Raw genomic sequence first — 19,242 nt, 5'->3', positions numbered from 1 at the left:
AAATTAAATAATAACTATTTAGACCATCGATGATTAGAGGTTCGAAAATCTATTGAATTGACTCATTTATACCTGAAAATGAAGCCAATCAGACTTGTCACAATTCAGAGTGTCATGCGAAAATAAAAAGAACAACTACAGGTGAAAATCACAAGATAAATTAATTTTTACAAAGAAAGAGTAGCGAAGACTACGAATTGAAATTCTGTTTCCTAATAGATGTATATATATATATTATATATATATATATATATATATATATATATATATATAGTATATATATATATATATATATATATATATATATATATATATATATATAAATATATATATATATATATATATATATATATATATATATATATATATATACATACATATATATATAAATATATATGTGTGTGTATAAAGTCAATTGTTTCTTCTTTGAACGCGTTTAATGTGATATGTGACTTTTTATTAAAGTGCCATTAAGATGACATTCGGACAAGACGACAAGAGACCTCAAAAGTTGGGAATTGTGCAAAGTAAAAAAAAGCTGCGAAAGTTTGTAGTGATAACGACAAAAACCATTATTCAAATGAGAAAACAGCAATGAAGACTCCAATCTGATTCATTTGGAAGACAATGAGATTTCTTCTTGTGCTAGTTATACGCTGATATTTGGCAGAATCAATACAAAAAAAAACGATTCTCAAAAAAAAATTTTCCAAAAAAGTTTGAAAACATAACTTATATCAACCTTAAACTATCAACTAAAAAAATAAACAGATAAAATTTTTACTACTGACGAAACCAATAAATCATGTTTTTAGATAGATTAATATTAAAGAATATCACTTAACAGGCAGAACTCGAAAAATCAAAATTAACTCTACGCAAACTTAGTTGAAGCCAGAAATACGTACGTTTTCTCTTAAGAAGTCAAAAAATGTTCCCTGGCCAAATTATTTTACCGGTCAGCATTTGAATTCTGTTCTTTTAAACATTCTGGTCCGCAATCAACTTGAAATAAACAAAAACCAAATATATTTGTAAACAAAAGTAAAGCGCCCATTACACTCCGAACATTTTACAAATTGTAGAACTCCGCAGTTTAAGCAAAACTGGTCTGTCTATTGCTTCTTGTTTTTCAAACAAAAAATGGTTCCAATTGTTACCAAAATTGCTAATTCGAGCAAAATACATATAGATCAAAAAAAAATGATGAATTATTGTTACATATCCAGTTACATAATGGGAAAATTCAGTTACATAATTGGCTTTGCTATCGCGGCGCGGCTGTTACAAATCTCAATTTTCCCCCCAAACTGTAAAAAATATTTTTAGCACATAAAAATCCTTTGTTATCAACAAAAAATTACGCTTTAATAATTTTTGAATGCAGATTTAAGTTAGTTAAATACCGCTATAATTTTAGTTCCAGGTTACATTGATTTGAGTGAACCTATATTGTTTGAGCTGTGTTAAAGCCTGCACTACCAGTCAAAATCGAGAAAGTGCGCCAAATGGGATGTACAGTGGTCTAAAATTGAGCATTTTGGTGCCATTCTTAAATGGAAAAGAATAAAAATTTAGCTTTTGACTGTTGACTCATGCATTTTGTAATTCTCTTTGCTGGGATAAAACTAATTGGACTATCGTTAACAATTTCGTATTAGTTTTTAGCAATATTTATTTAATATTTCAGCAAAAATTTGCGAAAATTGTCAAGAAAACAACGGAAAATAGATTACCTTTCACAAAGTGTTAAACCTCCGTAGCTCTTCAGAGAAAGCAAAAATCAATTAAATCTTTTAAATTTGAAATTCTACGCTGGAAAAGTTTTCTAATTGTACCAATCAAAAATCTGTTCGTGAATACAGCGCTCGGCGAAAATGTACGAACATGTACTGGTTTTTTCTCTCAAGAAAAGAACCATCAAACTTATCATAAGTTCCAGAAAGTGCTTCTAACACATTTTTGGTTGGGATTTGTCAACAATTTATGACAGTATTGATTTTTACCCGTTTATATAAAAAAAATTTTTACCTTCTAATTTTAATTGAGCTTTGCAGTAAACGTACAGTCCACTTTGTTTTCTTCACGCTGCTAAGATACTAAAAATTATTTTGAATTTTAACTTGAAAGAAATAGACATGCAAAATGCAAAATAATTGAACCATAATTAAATTCAATTAAAAATAAAACCTACTTGAAGTCAACCTTTTCCGTTTGAGGGAAACCTAGATCCTTATATAGCTGTCAAAACCACGGAAAAAATGCTGCTATATGTTCATAAATTTTTCATACCGCATTTTGTACCATAAAATACGTTTTAGCTCCTTTATTTGTTTTCAATCAACTACACGTTGAGAAAGCACCAACAAAAGGTGGAAAAATGCAACTAACGACAACCACCACCCGCCGTTTTGTTATTAACTTCTTTCGCATAATCTCACATGATGCTTTGCATATTGCATGAACTGATAATGGAAAAGGAAATGAATTCCATAGTCAGTTTGGTTTTAGCTACTGCTGCTGCTGTTGCTCTCTTTCTTTTCTTCCCATGAAACGCTGCATTAAGGCTGCGTCGCTCGAATATGAATGGCAAATCTACCAGGTGAGTTTGTTTATTTTCAGGTTAGTTGTTTATTTGCTGATTATATGGTATGTTACCATGAGATGTGTTTTATCAAATGCCTAAACTCTACAATATTTAAAAGTTGACATTCAGTCTTATTAGATTTTGAAACTGGCATGCCGAAGGCCAAAAAATTTCGCCCTTTTTTCTTGTTTTTGTTCTTAGGGAACATATGTCGAGAAACTACAGCAAATTGTAAAGCTTGTATCTAGTCCGGTTTTAGAAAAATCGGAAAAAATGCGTAGTGAAAAATTGTAAAAAAAAAACAAAATTTGTTGTTCACATTGCAGAAAAACTTAGAGTTTTGTAGGTTCATTTCAAAATAAGAACTTTTTGTGAGCACCTGAAACGAACTCCTATACAAAATTGACTTGTATTGGTCGAAAATTGTTTAATCAAAATTTTTATTATCAAATTCCTTGCCCAATGTTGTCTATAGCTCAGATCATTAAGTTACACGTGTTTAGGAAAAATCACTTTTTTGAAATTAACTAATTCTAAAATTGTGATTTTTGAGCACGAATCTATTCAATATCAAGAAAACTTTACTTCATGAAACTTCACGAACGCATTTTAGTAGCCATCATCTCGTTAAAAATTTAAAAGTGAATTACCTTTTAAAAAGAACACCCAGAAAATGAAAAAGAATCTCTGTTTTAAAACAAAATTGAAATTGATATTTGAAAAGGGCAGGTTTTTCCGGGAAATTTATGGAATCAATAAAGCAACGCAGTCAAAAGATAAGACCATATGTATGATTTGAAGGCTAAACTAGAAAGTAATACTATAATTACGTGTGGTTTGTGTTCTTCTTTGCTTGAGAAAAGTTATGTTAAACCCTTGATATATACCTCCTTAAACGGTTCCAATAGTCACTTTTTGTTCCGACCCTTCTTGAGGGGGGAGGAACTATATACTCAAATGGGTTTTTTTTTTGTTCAGACAATTTTGACCGATCGATATGTTCATCGTACAGAGTTGTGAGTGGCAGCATTAAAAAGCCCCTCCAGCGTAGAATACGGAATTAAAAAGATTTTTTTGAAAGGGATATTTTTCATATTTTACAGGGAGTTATTGAGGTTTGAAGTTTTGTGAATAATAGACGGATTTTTGATGTTTTTATTCTCATTTTCGGAAAAATGTCGTCAATTTTACTAAAAATTATAAAAAATTCGCAATTGTACTGTTGATTTTATTTTTAGAATTGAAAAAGCATTGTTGACTATTTTGATTGTAATTTTCTGGCTGAAATTTTGGCTAAATATTTCAAAACTAAGCTTTTTTCAGCAAAAAAAGCCTGAAAAAAGGTTTTAGTCCACTTTAATTAAATTTGCGGAAAATAAACATCCGAAAAACACCAAACACACTCTTTGTAAACTATAAAGGGAGCTGATTTTACTTTCACCTCCATAGAGAAGTCTAGAATCAAAAACATGTCCTTTTTTATAAACTTTATAATTATCAAAATTGCAGCTTTTTTGAACTTTTAACTAAAAAGTTATCTAGATCTAAAGCAATTGAAACAACTGAGTGTTATAAAAGGACGAACAACAATAGCGGAGGTGGAATTGGTCCAATCTTGGACTGTTACAATCAAAAAAAAAATTCGGATTGTAGACAGTCCGTCCTTTTTTTTTAAAAAAAAAAATTAATGTTATTTAAAGAATAGAACAAATCAAATCAAAGCTCACTGTGGATAGGCCCAAATGGTTTCCTAAAAAATTTCAAATTAATGTACCCATTTTCTTTACTCGAGCGATTATGGTCCTTTTGATTTTTAAAAGTGTTTTCTTTTTAACTTTACAATGGCTTATTGAACTTCACTATTTATCTTTTAATTTGGTCAACTGTCAGCAAAAAAAGAATGTTTCTTCGTCCTGTTTTTTCCATTGAATAATAATCGTTTTTGCGATTTTAAGTGTTAAGTTATGGTATTCTGCCATTGATACTTCTAGACTGTAAAGTTATGGTATTCTGCCTTTGATACTTTAAGACTTTTTTTAATTTTTAGGTATTGGCCCGTTTCTCAAGTTTTCTTTTCTCATTTTCTCACATTACCACATTATCGACAGTTCACATTTTACATTATTGGCGTTCAAAATAGGGCACAATTGAACATATAAAAGTCTGTAAAGGCGTAGATTAAGGTTTTAGCGGCTTCGACAGCCCTTTCTTGAAGAAATTACTTGAATTTTTTACACTTGTCTTCAACTGTCGTTTTTACTTTGTCTTTTCAGTAGTATGAAGTTTTTTGCATAATGACAGATCTCATTGGTTTTTATGGAGGAATAAGTGAGTCTTTATTCTAATTTAAATGGATAGCTGATGGCTTTCATGAATTTGAGAACAATTGTTTTCAAAAATGAATACAATTTAATATCGGATTTTCACTATTTTTGTCTTATTTGTTACCTAATTTCGTTAATTATCAGTCACGTATTACAATTTTGTTGTTGAGGGAAAATGTAATTAAACAAAATCTACTATTTTAAAGAATTCGTTATCAATTAACTTGAACATTTAAGAGTCTTGAAAAGCATAGATAATGGTTTTAATGGCTTCGACGACCCTTTCTCGAAGAACCTAATCGAATTTTTTACAATCGTTTATAACTGTCGTTTTTAATGTGTCTTTTTAGTCGTATGATATCACCTGGATAATGAAAGGTCTCATTTGCATTTCATGAAGAATTAAATGAGAATTTATTTTGGCTTGAGTAGAGAGCTGATTGCTTTCGTGACTTTGAAAACAATTGTTTTCAAAAACAACTCTTCTTAACGCTTTTTGACTTCGCATTTTTGTTCTTTTTTGTTTATTTGTTACTTAGTCTCGTTAAATACAGGTCACGTACGACATTATGGTTGTCGAGAAAGGGTGCAAGTGTACAAAATCATATGTTGTTTTTAAGAATTCATTATGAATTTATTGGCTTCGGCCCGAGTATTTCCCACAAAAACTAAATTACTTTTTTGATTTTTGTCTTTATTGTTTGCTCTTTTTGTAGAGGTAAGACATTCTTAATAAATACGGGTCTCAAGCGCTTCCTCTGGACGATTAGGCGAATCTATATAAATTTTTCATTTTGCAGCTTTATTTCTTAAAAAAATCATGTTTTTATTAAGAGTTCATTATGAATTTACTGGTTTCAGCACGGGTTTTTCGAAATTATTTTTCCTTCTTTTGAAATTAATTGTTTTTAAAAATATTAGCAAACTTTTTTCTTTGCTGTTTTTTTTCTGTATAATTGTTACCGAGTCTTTTTATAGAGTAGTCGCATATGTTTTCTAGTGAAGTACAAATTATTTTCTTTAGTGTCAGTTTTATCCGACGCTATTTTGAGCTTGTTGGTGAGCTTATTTAAATGGACATAAAATTTTGGATGTTATTATTGTTTGTTGTTATTTTTGTTTGATTTTTATTGTTCGTCTTAATTTGTTTTCTTAATAATGGCTGACCTCATCAATCTAATGCGGCTGCTTTTACACCAATGAGTTATTTGCGTCGGAGGCGATCTTTGTTCATACACAATTTTTTGGGAAAATGTTTGAATTTTTGGGGTTTTCTATCTGTTCCTCATTTGATAGACAATTATGTCAAAAATGTGGATGAGCGGGTTTCGGATTTTTATGTTCAAACGCTCATTACCAACCCTCCTTGTTTGTTTTTTAAATCACTAATCTTATTGTATTTTACGTTCACTATTGCTCGCTATTACATGGAAGAACATCAGCCCAAATCGTTTCGTTAACTAGTGCAATCACCAGCAAAATTTAACTTAATGAAAGCATAACATTTTTCAATTTAGTTGTTTTTATTTTTATTTTACTTGTTTTCACTATTTTATTTAGACAAAACTTTAAATTTTTCCGTATATTTCGTTGAAACAATAACTTTTGTGGCAATTTTAATTGTTCTCAATTTCTTGAAATTTGTTCACACCGATAATTAATTTGAATAGCACCATAGAATTGAAGTTAGGTTTTGAACCGGGTCGCCACTTCTTGGTAGCCATACAAGGATCATACATGATGTCTAACAAATCATAACGTATTTCCTGTTACTATCCTTGTATGTTTATTAGGAAATCATACATGATCCTTGATTTGTATGAAATTGCAAAATTATTCTTTTAGCGCACACAAAGAATCAAATGTTGATTGCAATATAATAAAAAATAATCATGTCCTCCGACTACGTTATACGAGAATTTGTGGCATCAGTCAAGGCTTTTTGTGTCATATATGACCTTGTATTATTTCCACGAAATTTCATCAGTTTCAATAGAAAATGAAAATTATACAGTTTCAGGCTTTGAAATTTTTTTAATGATCCCTGTATGTTTTCTCGGAAACCATATAAAATCCTTGTATATATATCCTTGACTATCAAGCGTTCATGCGAATTATAAATGACCTAGTATGGCTACTAAGAACTTTGTATAATCAGCATCCCGGGGAGTCAAAGATTAGAGCAACACTCAACTTCTTAACAATCAATTATTTTGCCGCACAAAGAACTTTAATGTTAGTTTTTTGGAACAATTCAAAGAGAAACCTTAAGTAGAATAAAACAGTAGCACAAACAGAAAAACGGTCACTGCTGACAAAGAAGTATCATGTAATATCAACATATCAACAGATTTCTTGTTTACAAAACGAGAAATAAAATAATAGCAGCAAACTTATGAAGACCATGGGTCATAGATTAAATTTGAATGTAACACAACAAGTAGAAAACAACAAAATTGAACGTGCTCAAAGTAGAACTATATATTTTTTTCAATTTGTCAACTTAAAAACATTTGGATATAAGCACATCTAAAAAGTTATAGATTTATAAATAATTATGGATATACACATACAGAAGATAATTCAAAAAGGTTTTTGCAGGATCAATGAATGATACATTACTAGAGTCCGAAACAACGAATAAAAATACATCAATTATTTTGTTTCAATAAATTAAGCTGATATTATTTTCTGTATGTCATATGACAAGGGTTATCTGCTTTTTGCAATCAATAGCGTTGGAGTTTTTGACGCTGCTTAAACTCCTACAGACAAATTCCGAGTTGTAACAAAGTAAATATATGGTCATTATGATTTTTCAAACAAAAACTTTCTATATTCCTTCTTCTCACTGAAAGTGATAGGAATTAAAGCAATCAATTATGTATTTTTTAATTCTATAAATGAGAATTCTCATCAGGGACAACTAAGTTTTCTCAAGATAACAGAGGTCTGAGAAACGTTGCAAAAACTGTTTGTTTATTGGTAATTTGTTGATTGACTAGAATTTGAAATCCTATAAAGCTTCTCCGAAGAATTTTTTGAAGCAAATTACGAATTTTTTTGTTAACATTACCGGCAAAACAAAGCAGCAAAATAGGGAGAAGTTCTTCTTCCGATTGGAACAGTGGTTAATTGAAGTGACAGTGGTCATAAATTGTCACACCAGAACAGCAAAAACAATTTTAATGGGAATGGTGCCCGTTTGGGAATGCTGCCAAACTTTTCGCACGGCCAAAAATTTCTTCGAAATTGCTTTTTCGTTTTCTTTAATTATAGATTAGCACATTACATGACAATGAACGGCCTATGAAGCACTACAGAAAGGAAATTGTTGTCTTTATTTTGGTATGTCAAGCTAACAAGAAATGGTTGAAAAAATTCAGTTCAAATAGTCAGAAATTTAGAAACGAGGACGAAAAAGAAACTAAAAACAAAAAGGCAAGTCAATTTAATTGCAAAGGTTGTTTGACCAATTATGACTCAACGAAGGAGAATGGATGAAAATTAGGTTTTCGACGCTAAAACCCTTTCTTTGCCTCATATGTGAGCTAACATTAACCAAGATCAGATGACGTTTTTGCATATTTTTGCACCGCATTTTTTCTTCACTCGATCACACAGTTTTTAATGCTATTTGTAATTCGTTCGAAGTTAAATATATGTATTTGTTCCGACACTTTACTGGTGGGGGGAACCATAAACTCAACGGGGATTTTTTTTGTTCAATCGTTTTTTTATTTTGGCTGATCGATGTATTCATCGAAGAGTGTTGAGATTGGTATCATTAGGAAACCCGTTCAGCGCAGAACTTGGAATTGCAATCTGTTTTTGTTTAATACAGGGAGTTATTGAGGTTTCAAGTTTTGTGAATAATAGACGGATATTTGTTGTTTTTATTCACTTTTCTGGAATTTTTTGATTACTTTGTCAATTTCGCCTAAATATGTTAAAAATGTCTTGAAAAAAGGCTGCTGTCTTGTTTTCTAAAGAAGGAAGTGTGTTGATGAAATTTCCATCTAGTTTTTTTCATCGAAAATTTCAAGAAACCTTCTTCTTTAGTCAACTTTGCTTAAATTTGCCGGGAAAGAACACCTTAACAATGCTGGCACAATTTTCTCCAACTCAAGATAAGGCTAGTTTACTTCTATGCTCTTTGAAAACTTTCTGTTTTTTTTATTTTGCTGGTTTTTAGCTAATATTATTCGATAACTATACAAACAGCATCATTTTTCTTGGATAAATGAACTTTGATTGTCAAATTATATATTTATATTTATATATATATATATATATATATATATATATATATAATATCCATTACATCGAGCACAATCGGTTTTATTAAGGATAATTTTGGTCTGATCCTGGAACTCTAATGTCCGAAAATAATCAGGATTGTAATCAGTGGTTGCCCCTATTTTATCAAAAAATTATTACCTTGTCTACCTTCATCACAGAACAGAAATATTCACATCGAAGCTAACCAATGACGGGTCCAATTGGCTCCTAAAACAAATGCAATTCATTGTTTTTGTATTTTTAGTCAAAAAGCTGTTGTTTTGTTATTTAAATTCATTACTTAAAAAATAGACAATAGATTATAAAGCTTTGCCTCTGTTTTTCCCATATTTTGGTCAACTTGTGTATTGGCAAAGACTGAATGCATAATAAACTTAACTATATTATAATGTCTATTGCGGCTTTAAGTAGTTGTTTTCTGGCCTTGATGCCTCTAGTTTCCCAAGCAATATTGATTATTGAAAATTCAATCATTTTTCCGGTTGTTGTTTTTTGTTTTTGTCACATTACCAATTTTTTGATAGGTCATTTATTGATTTGGTGTTCAGATTGTAGGTTCAAATGAAAAAATAATTTCTTAAGGCATAGGTTATGGTTTTAACTGCTTCAACGCTGTAACGGCTGCTCTCCTTGTGTTTCACAAAGAAAGTTTTACACCGCCCAGTTCGTTCTGAGTGGTTACAAAATCTGTCCGGATACTTCGTTTATGCAGTTCACTTTTGTAACTGTATAACCGCTCTGCTGTACTTACCGTTGCATTAACTATTTTAGTTCGTAACTGTTCGCTGATCTTAGTTTTCTCAACTATCAATTTGAACTGGATTGCTACAGATCACACAATACGGGATCTCTTTATGTATACCAGTTCAATCCGATAGAAAAAACAAATCGAAGACAAAGATATATGTCTAAGACCTGTTTGTGCAAAAATATTTAAACTTAAACTTAAGTTGGCTTTTGCTATTTGTACTCACAATTTGAGAATACCAGAAGTTGGGGTTGTAACAGTTGAATTTCAGCTCCAATAATTCGTTGATGCAAGACACAGTAACAGAATTTACTGCTCAAGAATAATATTTTGAATACAAGACACAGTAACAATTTACTGCTCAGGAATATTTCTAGTTCAAGACACAGTAAAACGTTATTTACTGCTCAAGACAATTTGTTTTTGCAATATTTTGCTGAGTTATACTTTAAGCCGTTTTCTGCGGCTGCTACGTTGAGTTCTGTGTGCTGCTTTTGTTATTTCCCCCTTTTCTCTTTTTTTTTCTCACGTGACAAACTGTAACTAGAACTAGAAGTATAACTATAACTATTAAATGACTAGGAAAACAGAAAGTGTTTTGTTTCTATTTTCCCTCCTACTCAATTTTGTTATTCCTTAAGCTCAGCTCCAACATGACCGGCCCTGTTTTCCTTCGTGAAAACATCATCGTCACTTGGTAGTACTGGAGCGAGCTTCACTATGGGCCTCTTGTAGTATCCATCCTTTGTTCGAATTTTCGCTGATCGAATCACTCCGTCGAACCCTTCAAAGGTTTCGGTTATTCGACCCAGATTGTAATATCCACGTTTGTCACTGTCTTCCACTAGCCACAAAAGATCACCCTGCTGAAAACTTCTGTTCTTTGTGGTCTGCCATTTCTTACGACTGTTCAACATTGGCACGTACTCTTTACGGAATCTGTCCCAGATGAGGTCTGCGTAAGCTTGCGTTTGTCGGAAGAGCTTTCTATGATCAACAAATTGCTCTGCACCTGATAGATACGGTAAACAAAGGTTCTTGTTGCCAAGTAGAAAATGGTTTGGAGTAATAGCTTCTAAATCGGTAGCATCAGAACTGACCTGTGTCAGCGGTCTAGCATTCAGCGTCTGTTCAACAAGACACTTCGTGGTTGACAGAACATCTTCCGTGACTGATCGATTGCCCAGCACGGCATACATTGCCTTCTTACAACTCCTAACCAGTCTTTCGCACACTCCTACAAAGTGTGGTGCTGCAGGTGGGTTGAACTTCCATCTGATTCCTTGTTGAATCAGATGTTTTTCAATTTGCCTTTTGTTCCATGCTGCTATATACTCTGCCAGTTCTTTTTCAGCTCCAACGAAGTTTGTCCCGTTATCGCTAATCATTTTGACCGGTTTGCCTCTTCGAGCAATGAATCGCATAATTGCGTTCAGACAACAATCAGTGTCTAGTTTTGGTACAATCTTTATATGTACCGCTCGTACAGTAAGGCATGTGAATAGACAGCACAAACGCTTTTCTTGTCTTCGACCACTCTTTACTGCGAATGGTCCGAAATAGTCTACGCCCACATTCGATAACACTGTTGATGCGACTAATCTTTCTTCAGGTAGATCTGCCATTACTGGTGCCTCTGTTTGGGCTCTTGCCTTTCGACATCTAATGCATTTGTTTTTGATCGATCTCAAAGCATTTCGTATGCCTAGGATCCAGAATTTCTGCTGAACTATGTTTCTGACATGTTCAGTACCCTCGTGATGACTATTCTTATGTTCATTTTGCAAGACTAATTCAATTACATGGTGCTTCCAATGTGACAGTATTGGATGCTTGGTTTCGAAGTTCAATTGACTTTTACCTATTCTGCCTTGAGCACGAATAAGTCCTTGCTGGTCTATGAATGGTGAAAACTGGAGGATTTTGCTGATTTTTAGAATTTCCTTTTCAGCCATGAGAGATTTCATCTCCTAAGCAAACTGTTCCTGCTGCAGTAGTCTGAAGATGCTTGCTTGTGCACCCTCTCTTTCTTCAACACTTAGTGTTTTTGTTGCCGGTTTGTGTTTTCTAAATACGCGCTGTACGTATGTCATTGTATTTAATAGTCGATTGAAATTGCTAAATCGTTCCCACTGAATCATCGGCTTCTTCTCTTCAACCTTAGCTGAGAAGACCATTTCGTCATATTGTTTGTCTGAAGCAAATGTTAAATTCACCTGTTCAGGCCATTCGTTCTCTCGTTGCCTCAACCAGGCCGGCCCAGTGAGCCATTCACTTCTCTTGAGTTCGTCAACATTGATCGCTCGTGTCCCGATGTCAGCTGGAATGTTAATGCCACTCACATGATTCCACTAAGAAACATTAGTTATATCGAAAATCTCAGCCACCCTGTTTGCAACAAACACCTGTTGCTTCCGGTGGGAGCTGTGAATCCATTGCAGAACAGTAGTGGAGTCGGTCCAAAAGTTAGAACTGTGAATCTTCGATTCGTGTTCCTTCACTATCTGCTCTTTAAGTCTCACCGCCATCACTGCTGCTTGTAGTTCCAAGCGTGGTATAGAAAGGTGTCGCATCGGTGCAACTCTGCACTTTCCGATTACAAATGCTAAGTCTGCTGAGTAGTCTTTGGGCTCTGAACGTAGGTATGCCACTGCGCACATTGTGTCTTCAGATGCGTCGGCAAACACATGAAGTTCCCATTTGTCCTTGGCTGTGCTGAAGTATCTTCTATCAATGCTGGTTTCTGCTACTTCTGGAAGCTGCGCCTTGCACTTCACAAACTCTTCTTCTTCGTTAGGTTCTACTGAGTTGTCCCAATGTTGTCCATTTTTGGTCCAGATGCTCTTCAGGAGTCGTCTCATATGGACACTGAATGGTGCAAACAGTCCAAGAGGATCAAACACTGAAGAAACTAGCAATAAGATCTTCCTTTGGGTGATTGGGGTCTCAAATTCTTTGCTTTTACCTCTACAAACCTAGAGACTATCATCGGTAATCATCCACTGAAGCCCAAGCACCGATGACCCTTCCTTGCTGGGCTCTACTTCAACCTGCTTTGTTTTGCTGATTGATCTTAAGTCCTCTGGGATTGCGTTGGTTACAACTTCGCTGTTGGTGATCCACTTGTTCAGTTCAAATCCATGTTTTGAGAGAAGAGGCTGCAGTTGTTTGAAAACCTTGATTGCTTCTTCAGGTGTTTCGATTGACTTGATGAAATCGTCCATGTAGAAGTTGTTTTGGATTGTTTTTGCTGCAATTGGGAACTCGTCCTCGTTATCGATGTTGGTACAACAGAGCGTAGTTGGTACATGTTGGTGAACTCTTTGCTCCAAAAACATGACGTTGATACTCGTAAATTTGCACAGGTTTGTTCCTTGTTGGTCGCCACAAGAACCTCAAGCAGCTTTTATCCCGTTCAGGAACTTGCACTTGCAGAAACATTGATTCAATATCTGCGGTTAGGGCAATTGGTTCTTCTCGAAATCTGAATATTGTTCCGATCAGTCCGTGTAGCAGATCGGGTCCGGCTAACAACTTGTCATTTAGGCATACATCCTTGTATTTTGCTGCAGAGTTGCAAACACGGCGAACTTTACCCGGTTTGTTGGGGTTTAGTACTGGATGGTGTGGCAAATACCATTCCTTTCCGAAAGTGCCTTCGACTTCCGATTTGCCAATGATCTTCACAAATCCCTTTTCAACATCTGTATCAATTGACTGTTGATACAATTCTTTTAAATTTGGGTCTCGTTGGAATCTTCGTTCCAGTGAGTAGAGCTGACCAAGGGCCGAGCAGTAGTTGTTTGGAAGATTGGGGTCTGGTTCACTCCAGAGCATGCCCACTACGTACCGCTCGCCCGTAAACTTTGTTGTGCTCTCTAAAAACTTCTGAGCTTGCTGCTCTTTCTTTGATTGACCTACAACATTTATTTTGGAAGCATAAGTTTCTATGTCCCACCATGATTGTATATTTTCGGCCACTTTCACATCTTCTGTGGAGGCGAAAAGACAAACATTTTGACTTTTCTTGCCTGTCATGGGACCACTGACTACCCATCCTAATTCTGCTAAGACGGCGAAAGGCTCACTTCGTGTTCCAATCTTGTAGTCCAATGGACTTTGAATTTCGTAGGCATCCTGTCCAAGTATGATGCCTACTTCCATCAGGTTGAATGCTCTTTTAGTGAGAACATTCAGGTGTCTGAATTTGTTCTTCAGTTCCTTGTAATCATATGTTGTGTTTCCCAACGAGATTGATGGGTGTGCAAACGCTTCAATTGAATGCAGCTTTGAATGTAGTCCCTCTATTGTGATAGGAACCTTCTCTGTCCTCAAATCTTGCGTCCCATGTATGCCAGCTATGTTCAAGGTAACGTCCGTGCCTTTGGCTTGTAGTTGATCCTTGACACTTTGATCGATGAATGATACTGTTGACCCACTATCGAGGAAAGCGTAGGTAGTCAACCTTTTACTACCACTCTGAACCGATACAGGAACTATTTGAAGAAAAATAGTAACTTGGTTACTCTGGTTGATTGCTGATGCGCTTACGTTAACTGCGTGACTACCCTCGTCCATTTGGTTTTCTGAGTGTAGCAGTCTGTTGTGCTTTTTGGTACATCCATTTATACCGCACGGGTGGACTTTACAATCTTTGATTGCATGCCCTTTCCCCAGACATCCATAACATAAACGTTCTTTTCTCACTGCTGCATAGCGATCGGTGACATTCATATTCTTAAATATTGGACAGTTCCATATTTTATGAGTGCCATCCGCTAGTGGGCAGTTGTTGTTTTGCATTTGATTCGTTTCGTTCGCATTCGAACTCACAGTAACATTTGACGATTTTGAGAATCGTTTTTCCTTGTTAGCGTTTGGTCGATCATCTTCCTTTCGTTCGCTCTTGGTAGATGGCATTCCTTCATGGACAAAAGCCATTCGAGCTAACCATTTTTCAAGGAGAGTGAGATCGGGCCTATCTTCTTGACAATCGTCAACGAAAAAGAACCAATTTTCTTTCAAGTTTGGGGGCAGTTTGTCAATTGCCACTTGCAGTGTTGAACTATATTGCAGGTCGCCCTCATAGTTGTATTGCTTCAGTACATTAACTAAGTTGCTGATTGTTATTGAGTAATTAATTATAGCCGTTGAGTCGTGCATTCGAATTGGTTGTTGTTTGCGCAACATGTTAAGCTGAGCGTCGACAATTAGGTAAGGTCGCCCAAACTTCCGTCCCAGGAGTTCCCACGCTTGTGCGTAGAATTCTCCCGAATAGCCCATTCCTGATATAGCTGACTTTGCTTTACCTGTCAACAAAGTTTTCAAGTGGCTCATTTTCTCTGAGTCGGGTATATCGCGATGGTGAACCGTCGCTTTGAACATATTCGACCACTCCGGCCACTCTAGGGGGTTTCCGTTGAAAGAACTCAACTTCAACTTAGGTAGCTGACTACTACTGCTTGGTTTATTGCGCTTAAACTTGTCTTGTTCCCGGGCTGTGCTGGCACGTTCTCCGCTTGGTGAACGTGACTTAAGTACACCTTCGCGATTGAAGCTTACTCTGGGATAACTGTTGTCGATCCTGGTTTTCGCACGCTCGAAACTATAATCGTACAAGTTGGATAATTTATCCGAGTTATCGAGCCAACCGGAGACATTTTTATTCTTCGGGATCTTCCAGTTGAATGGTGATCTACTTCGAATACTAGGGGCTGCACTATCATCAGAATCTGGTGCTCTTGCGTCAAGAGCTTCTTTCTCGTATTCCAGTTTCAGTGCACCTTCTTCTTCAAAAAGTTGCATCTCCATTTCAAGCTCTTTCCTTTTCAATTCGAATTCAATTTTCTTTAACCTCATTTTTGATGTAAAGTCTTTCTCTAGAGCCGCAAGCTTTCTGCTTTTTTAGCTCGTTTATCAGAGGAGGACTTTGAATTGTTGTCTTTGTTTGGGTTTCCATTTTCAACAGTTCTTTGAGAAACTCCTACAACAGTCTGTGAATTCTTAGCGGCAGTTGGTTCTGCGTCGCCTGTCAATTGAACAGTTTGCATCTGCTGATCCGTCATGTTTGTTTCTCCGTGAATGTATGGTAACCAGACTGCGTTTAATGTTTGTAAGAAATTTATTCGCTGTTCTTAGTAACGTTCAAACAATTCGGGATCACGAAGAATATTTGCTCGCTTTCGGTAAAAAATGTAAGGAGAGTCGTCAAGTTTCAGCACCTGTTTATAGATGGTCTTGAGTTTGCTTGATCTATCGTTGTTTCTGATTAGCTCCTGGCCCTCCTGAATTTTTGCTTCGATTTGTTTTTTGGAGTTGCTAATCTGTCTTTGCAAAATGTCTTGACTCTGTGACGGAGTCACTGCGTTTGTACTTTGGGACTGCAGCTTGAATCTCTACAGTACCTTTTGTTTTTTTGCTTTAATTAAGCCTTGCTATTTAACTTCTAATGCACTTTGCCTAATTGGCTTTGCGTCGTTTAATTGCCTGTTGAGTTTTGTTCTCGTTCGTCGATGACTTCATCACTTCGACTGTTGGGTTGGACAGCAGTTTATTCCACTGTCCGGGTCGGCGGACCAAATGTAACGGCTGCTCTCCTTGTGTTTCACAAAGAAATTTTTACACCGCCCAGTTCGTTCTGAGTGGTTACAAAATCTGTCCGGATACTTCGTTTATGCAGTTCGTTTTTGTAACTGTATAACCGCTCTGCTGTACTTACCGTTGCATTAACTATTTTAGTTCGTAACTATTCGCTGATCTTAGTTTTTTCAACTATCAATTTGAACTGGATTGCTACAGATCACACAATACGGGATCTCTTTATGTATACCAGTTCAATCCGATAGAAAAAACAAATCGAAGACAAAGATATATGTCTAAGAACTGTTTGTGCAAAAATATTTAAACCTAAACTTAAGTTGGCTTTTGCTATTTGTACTCAGAATTTGAGAATACCAGAAGTTGGGGTTGTAACAGTTGAATTTCAGCTCCAATAATTCGTTGATGCAAGACACAGTAACAGAATTTACTGCTCAAGAATAATATTTTGAATACAAGACACAGTAACAATTTACTGCTCAGGAATATTTCTAGTTCAAGACACAGTAACACGTTATTTACTGCTCAAGACAATTTGTTTTTGCAATATTTTGCTTAGTTATAATTTAAGCCGTTTTCTGCGGCTGCTACGTTGAGTTCTGTGTGCTGCTTTTGTTATTTCCCCCTTTTCTCTTTTTTTTCTCAAGTGACAAACTGTAACTAGAACTAGAACAATAACTATTACTATTAAATGACTAGGACAACAGAAAGTGTTTTGTTTCTATTTTCTCTCCTACACAATTTTGTTATTCCTTAAGCTCAGCTCCAACAAACGCAATGTTCTAGAAGAAGTTGATGATTTTTTTTTACTTTTGTTTTTAATTGCTTTCTTCTTGTGTTCGTATGAGAGTTTTTTGATAATATGAGGTCTCAATAGCTGGCAAAACCCTTGGCATGGAGAAACACATGAGACTGTTTACTGATTTAAGATGTTAGTTGATGGTTTTCATGACATTAATTATATTTTTTAAAAAGAAACTTAAAATTTTTTTGTAACTTTCCTTCGTCTGTTCTTTTTTGTTCTATTTGTTACCTAGTCTCATTAACAGCAATTGACATATCACGTTGTTGACATAAAACAGTGACATTGAACATATCTAGAGTCCTAAGTGAATGCATTATGGTGTCTTCGAAATTGTTTTTTCGTTTTCTTTAGTTATAGATTACAACATTGCATGACAATGAACGGCCTCTGAAAAACTACAGAGAGGATATTGTTGTCTTCATTTTGGTATGTCAGGTTAACAAAACATGAATGAAAAAGTTCAGTTCAAATAATCAGAAATTTAGAAACAAGGACAAAAAAAACTCTAAAAACAAAAAGGCAAGTCAATTTAATTGCAAAAGAAAGCTGTTAGACCAATTATGACATAGTAGAGTGGATGAAAATTAGGTTTGGGACAAAAAACCTTTGCCTCATGTGTGAGATAACATTAACTAAAATCATTAGACTTTTTGCAAATTTTTTTATGGCATTTTATCTTCACTCGAACAGACAGTTTATAACGCTATTTGTAATTCGTTCGAATTTTGATATATGTATTTGTTCTTCCCATTTTACTGGTGGGAGGAATTATATACTCAAATGGGTTTTTTGTTCAATAGTTCTTTTTTTGGGCGATCGATATTCTCATTGAAGAGAATGAAAACTGAAAAAGAGTTATTGAGGTTTGAAGTTTTATAAATAATAGACAAATACTCGTTCTTTTATTCTCTTTTGCTTTTGCCTATTTTGTCAATTTTGCTACAATAAGGTTTTAAAGAAGTGTCATTGGCTTGTTTTCTAAAGATGGAAGGGTGCTGATGATATTTCCATCGTTTAACTCTAATATCCAGAACATTGATCGTGGAACTCTATTATCCAAAAATAGTCAGGATTGTAATTAGTGTTTGCGTATTTTTTCTAAAAAATATTATTGCATTTTTTACGTTCACCACAGAACAGAACAATTCACCTCAAGGCTAACCAATGACAGGTCCAATTGGCTCCATAAACAATTGCAATTTATTGTTTTTGTATTTTTAGTCAAAAAAGCTATTGTCGTTTCGACTTTTAAAAACATTTCTTTTCAAAATAAACAATGGATTATAGAGTTTTGCATTTGTTTTTCCCATATTTTGGTAGACTTGTAGCTTATCAAAGACTGAATGCATATAAAACTTAATTATATTACAATCTCTATTGCGGCTTTACGCTTTAAGTAGTTGTCTTCTGGCCTTCATGCCATTAGTTTCACAGCCAATTTTGATTTTCTGACTATTGTCCATTTTTCATGTTGTTTTTTGCTTTTGTCACATTACCAAATTATTGATAGGCCACTTATTGATGGGTGTTCAGAACGTAGGCGCAAATGAACATAAAATTTCTTAAGGCATAGGTTATGGTTTTAACTGTTTCAACTCGAGTTGATGAATTTTTTTTCATTTTTGTATTTAATTGCTTTCTTTTTGTGTTGGTATGCAAATGTTTGGATAATAAGATGTTAGCTGATGGTTTTCATGACTTTAAAAATAGTTTTTTGTAAGAGACGTAAAAAATTGTCTTAATTTTTCTTCTGTTCTTTTTTGCTCTATTTTTGACCTAGTCTCACTAACCATAATTGACATATCACGCTGCTGACTGAAAGTAAAGTGAAATTGAACATATCTGAAGTCTTAAGTGAATTCAATATGGTGTTAACGGC

General features: G+C 34.6%; 1 protein-coding gene across 1 annotated transcript in view; it reads left to right on the top strand.

Annotated features, from left to right (window-relative positions):
- Positions 1–2,493: 2,493 nt before the first annotated feature.
- LOC142341061 (uncharacterized) overlaps positions 2,494–19,242 on the top strand; it is a 41,505-nt gene continuing 24,756 nt past the window's right edge. Inside the window, exon 1 of the mRNA XM_075391905.1 lies at positions 2,494–2,602. Within this exon, the coding sequence (XP_075248020.1) occupies positions 2,587–2,602 (16 nt within the window). The 5' untranslated portion in view covers positions 2,494–2,586. The remainder of the gene's footprint in view (positions 2,603–19,242) is intronic.

The sequence above is a fragment of the Convolutriloba macropyga genome, chromosome 6, assembly GCF_964194025.1.
Source record: "Convolutriloba macropyga chromosome 6, txConMacr16.3, whole genome shotgun sequence".
NCBI lineage: Eukaryota > Metazoa > Xenacoelomorpha > Acoela > Convolutidae > Convolutriloba > Convolutriloba macropyga.
Note: the sequence above shows the minus strand (reverse complement) of the source record. Positions and strands in the feature narration are given on the sequence as shown.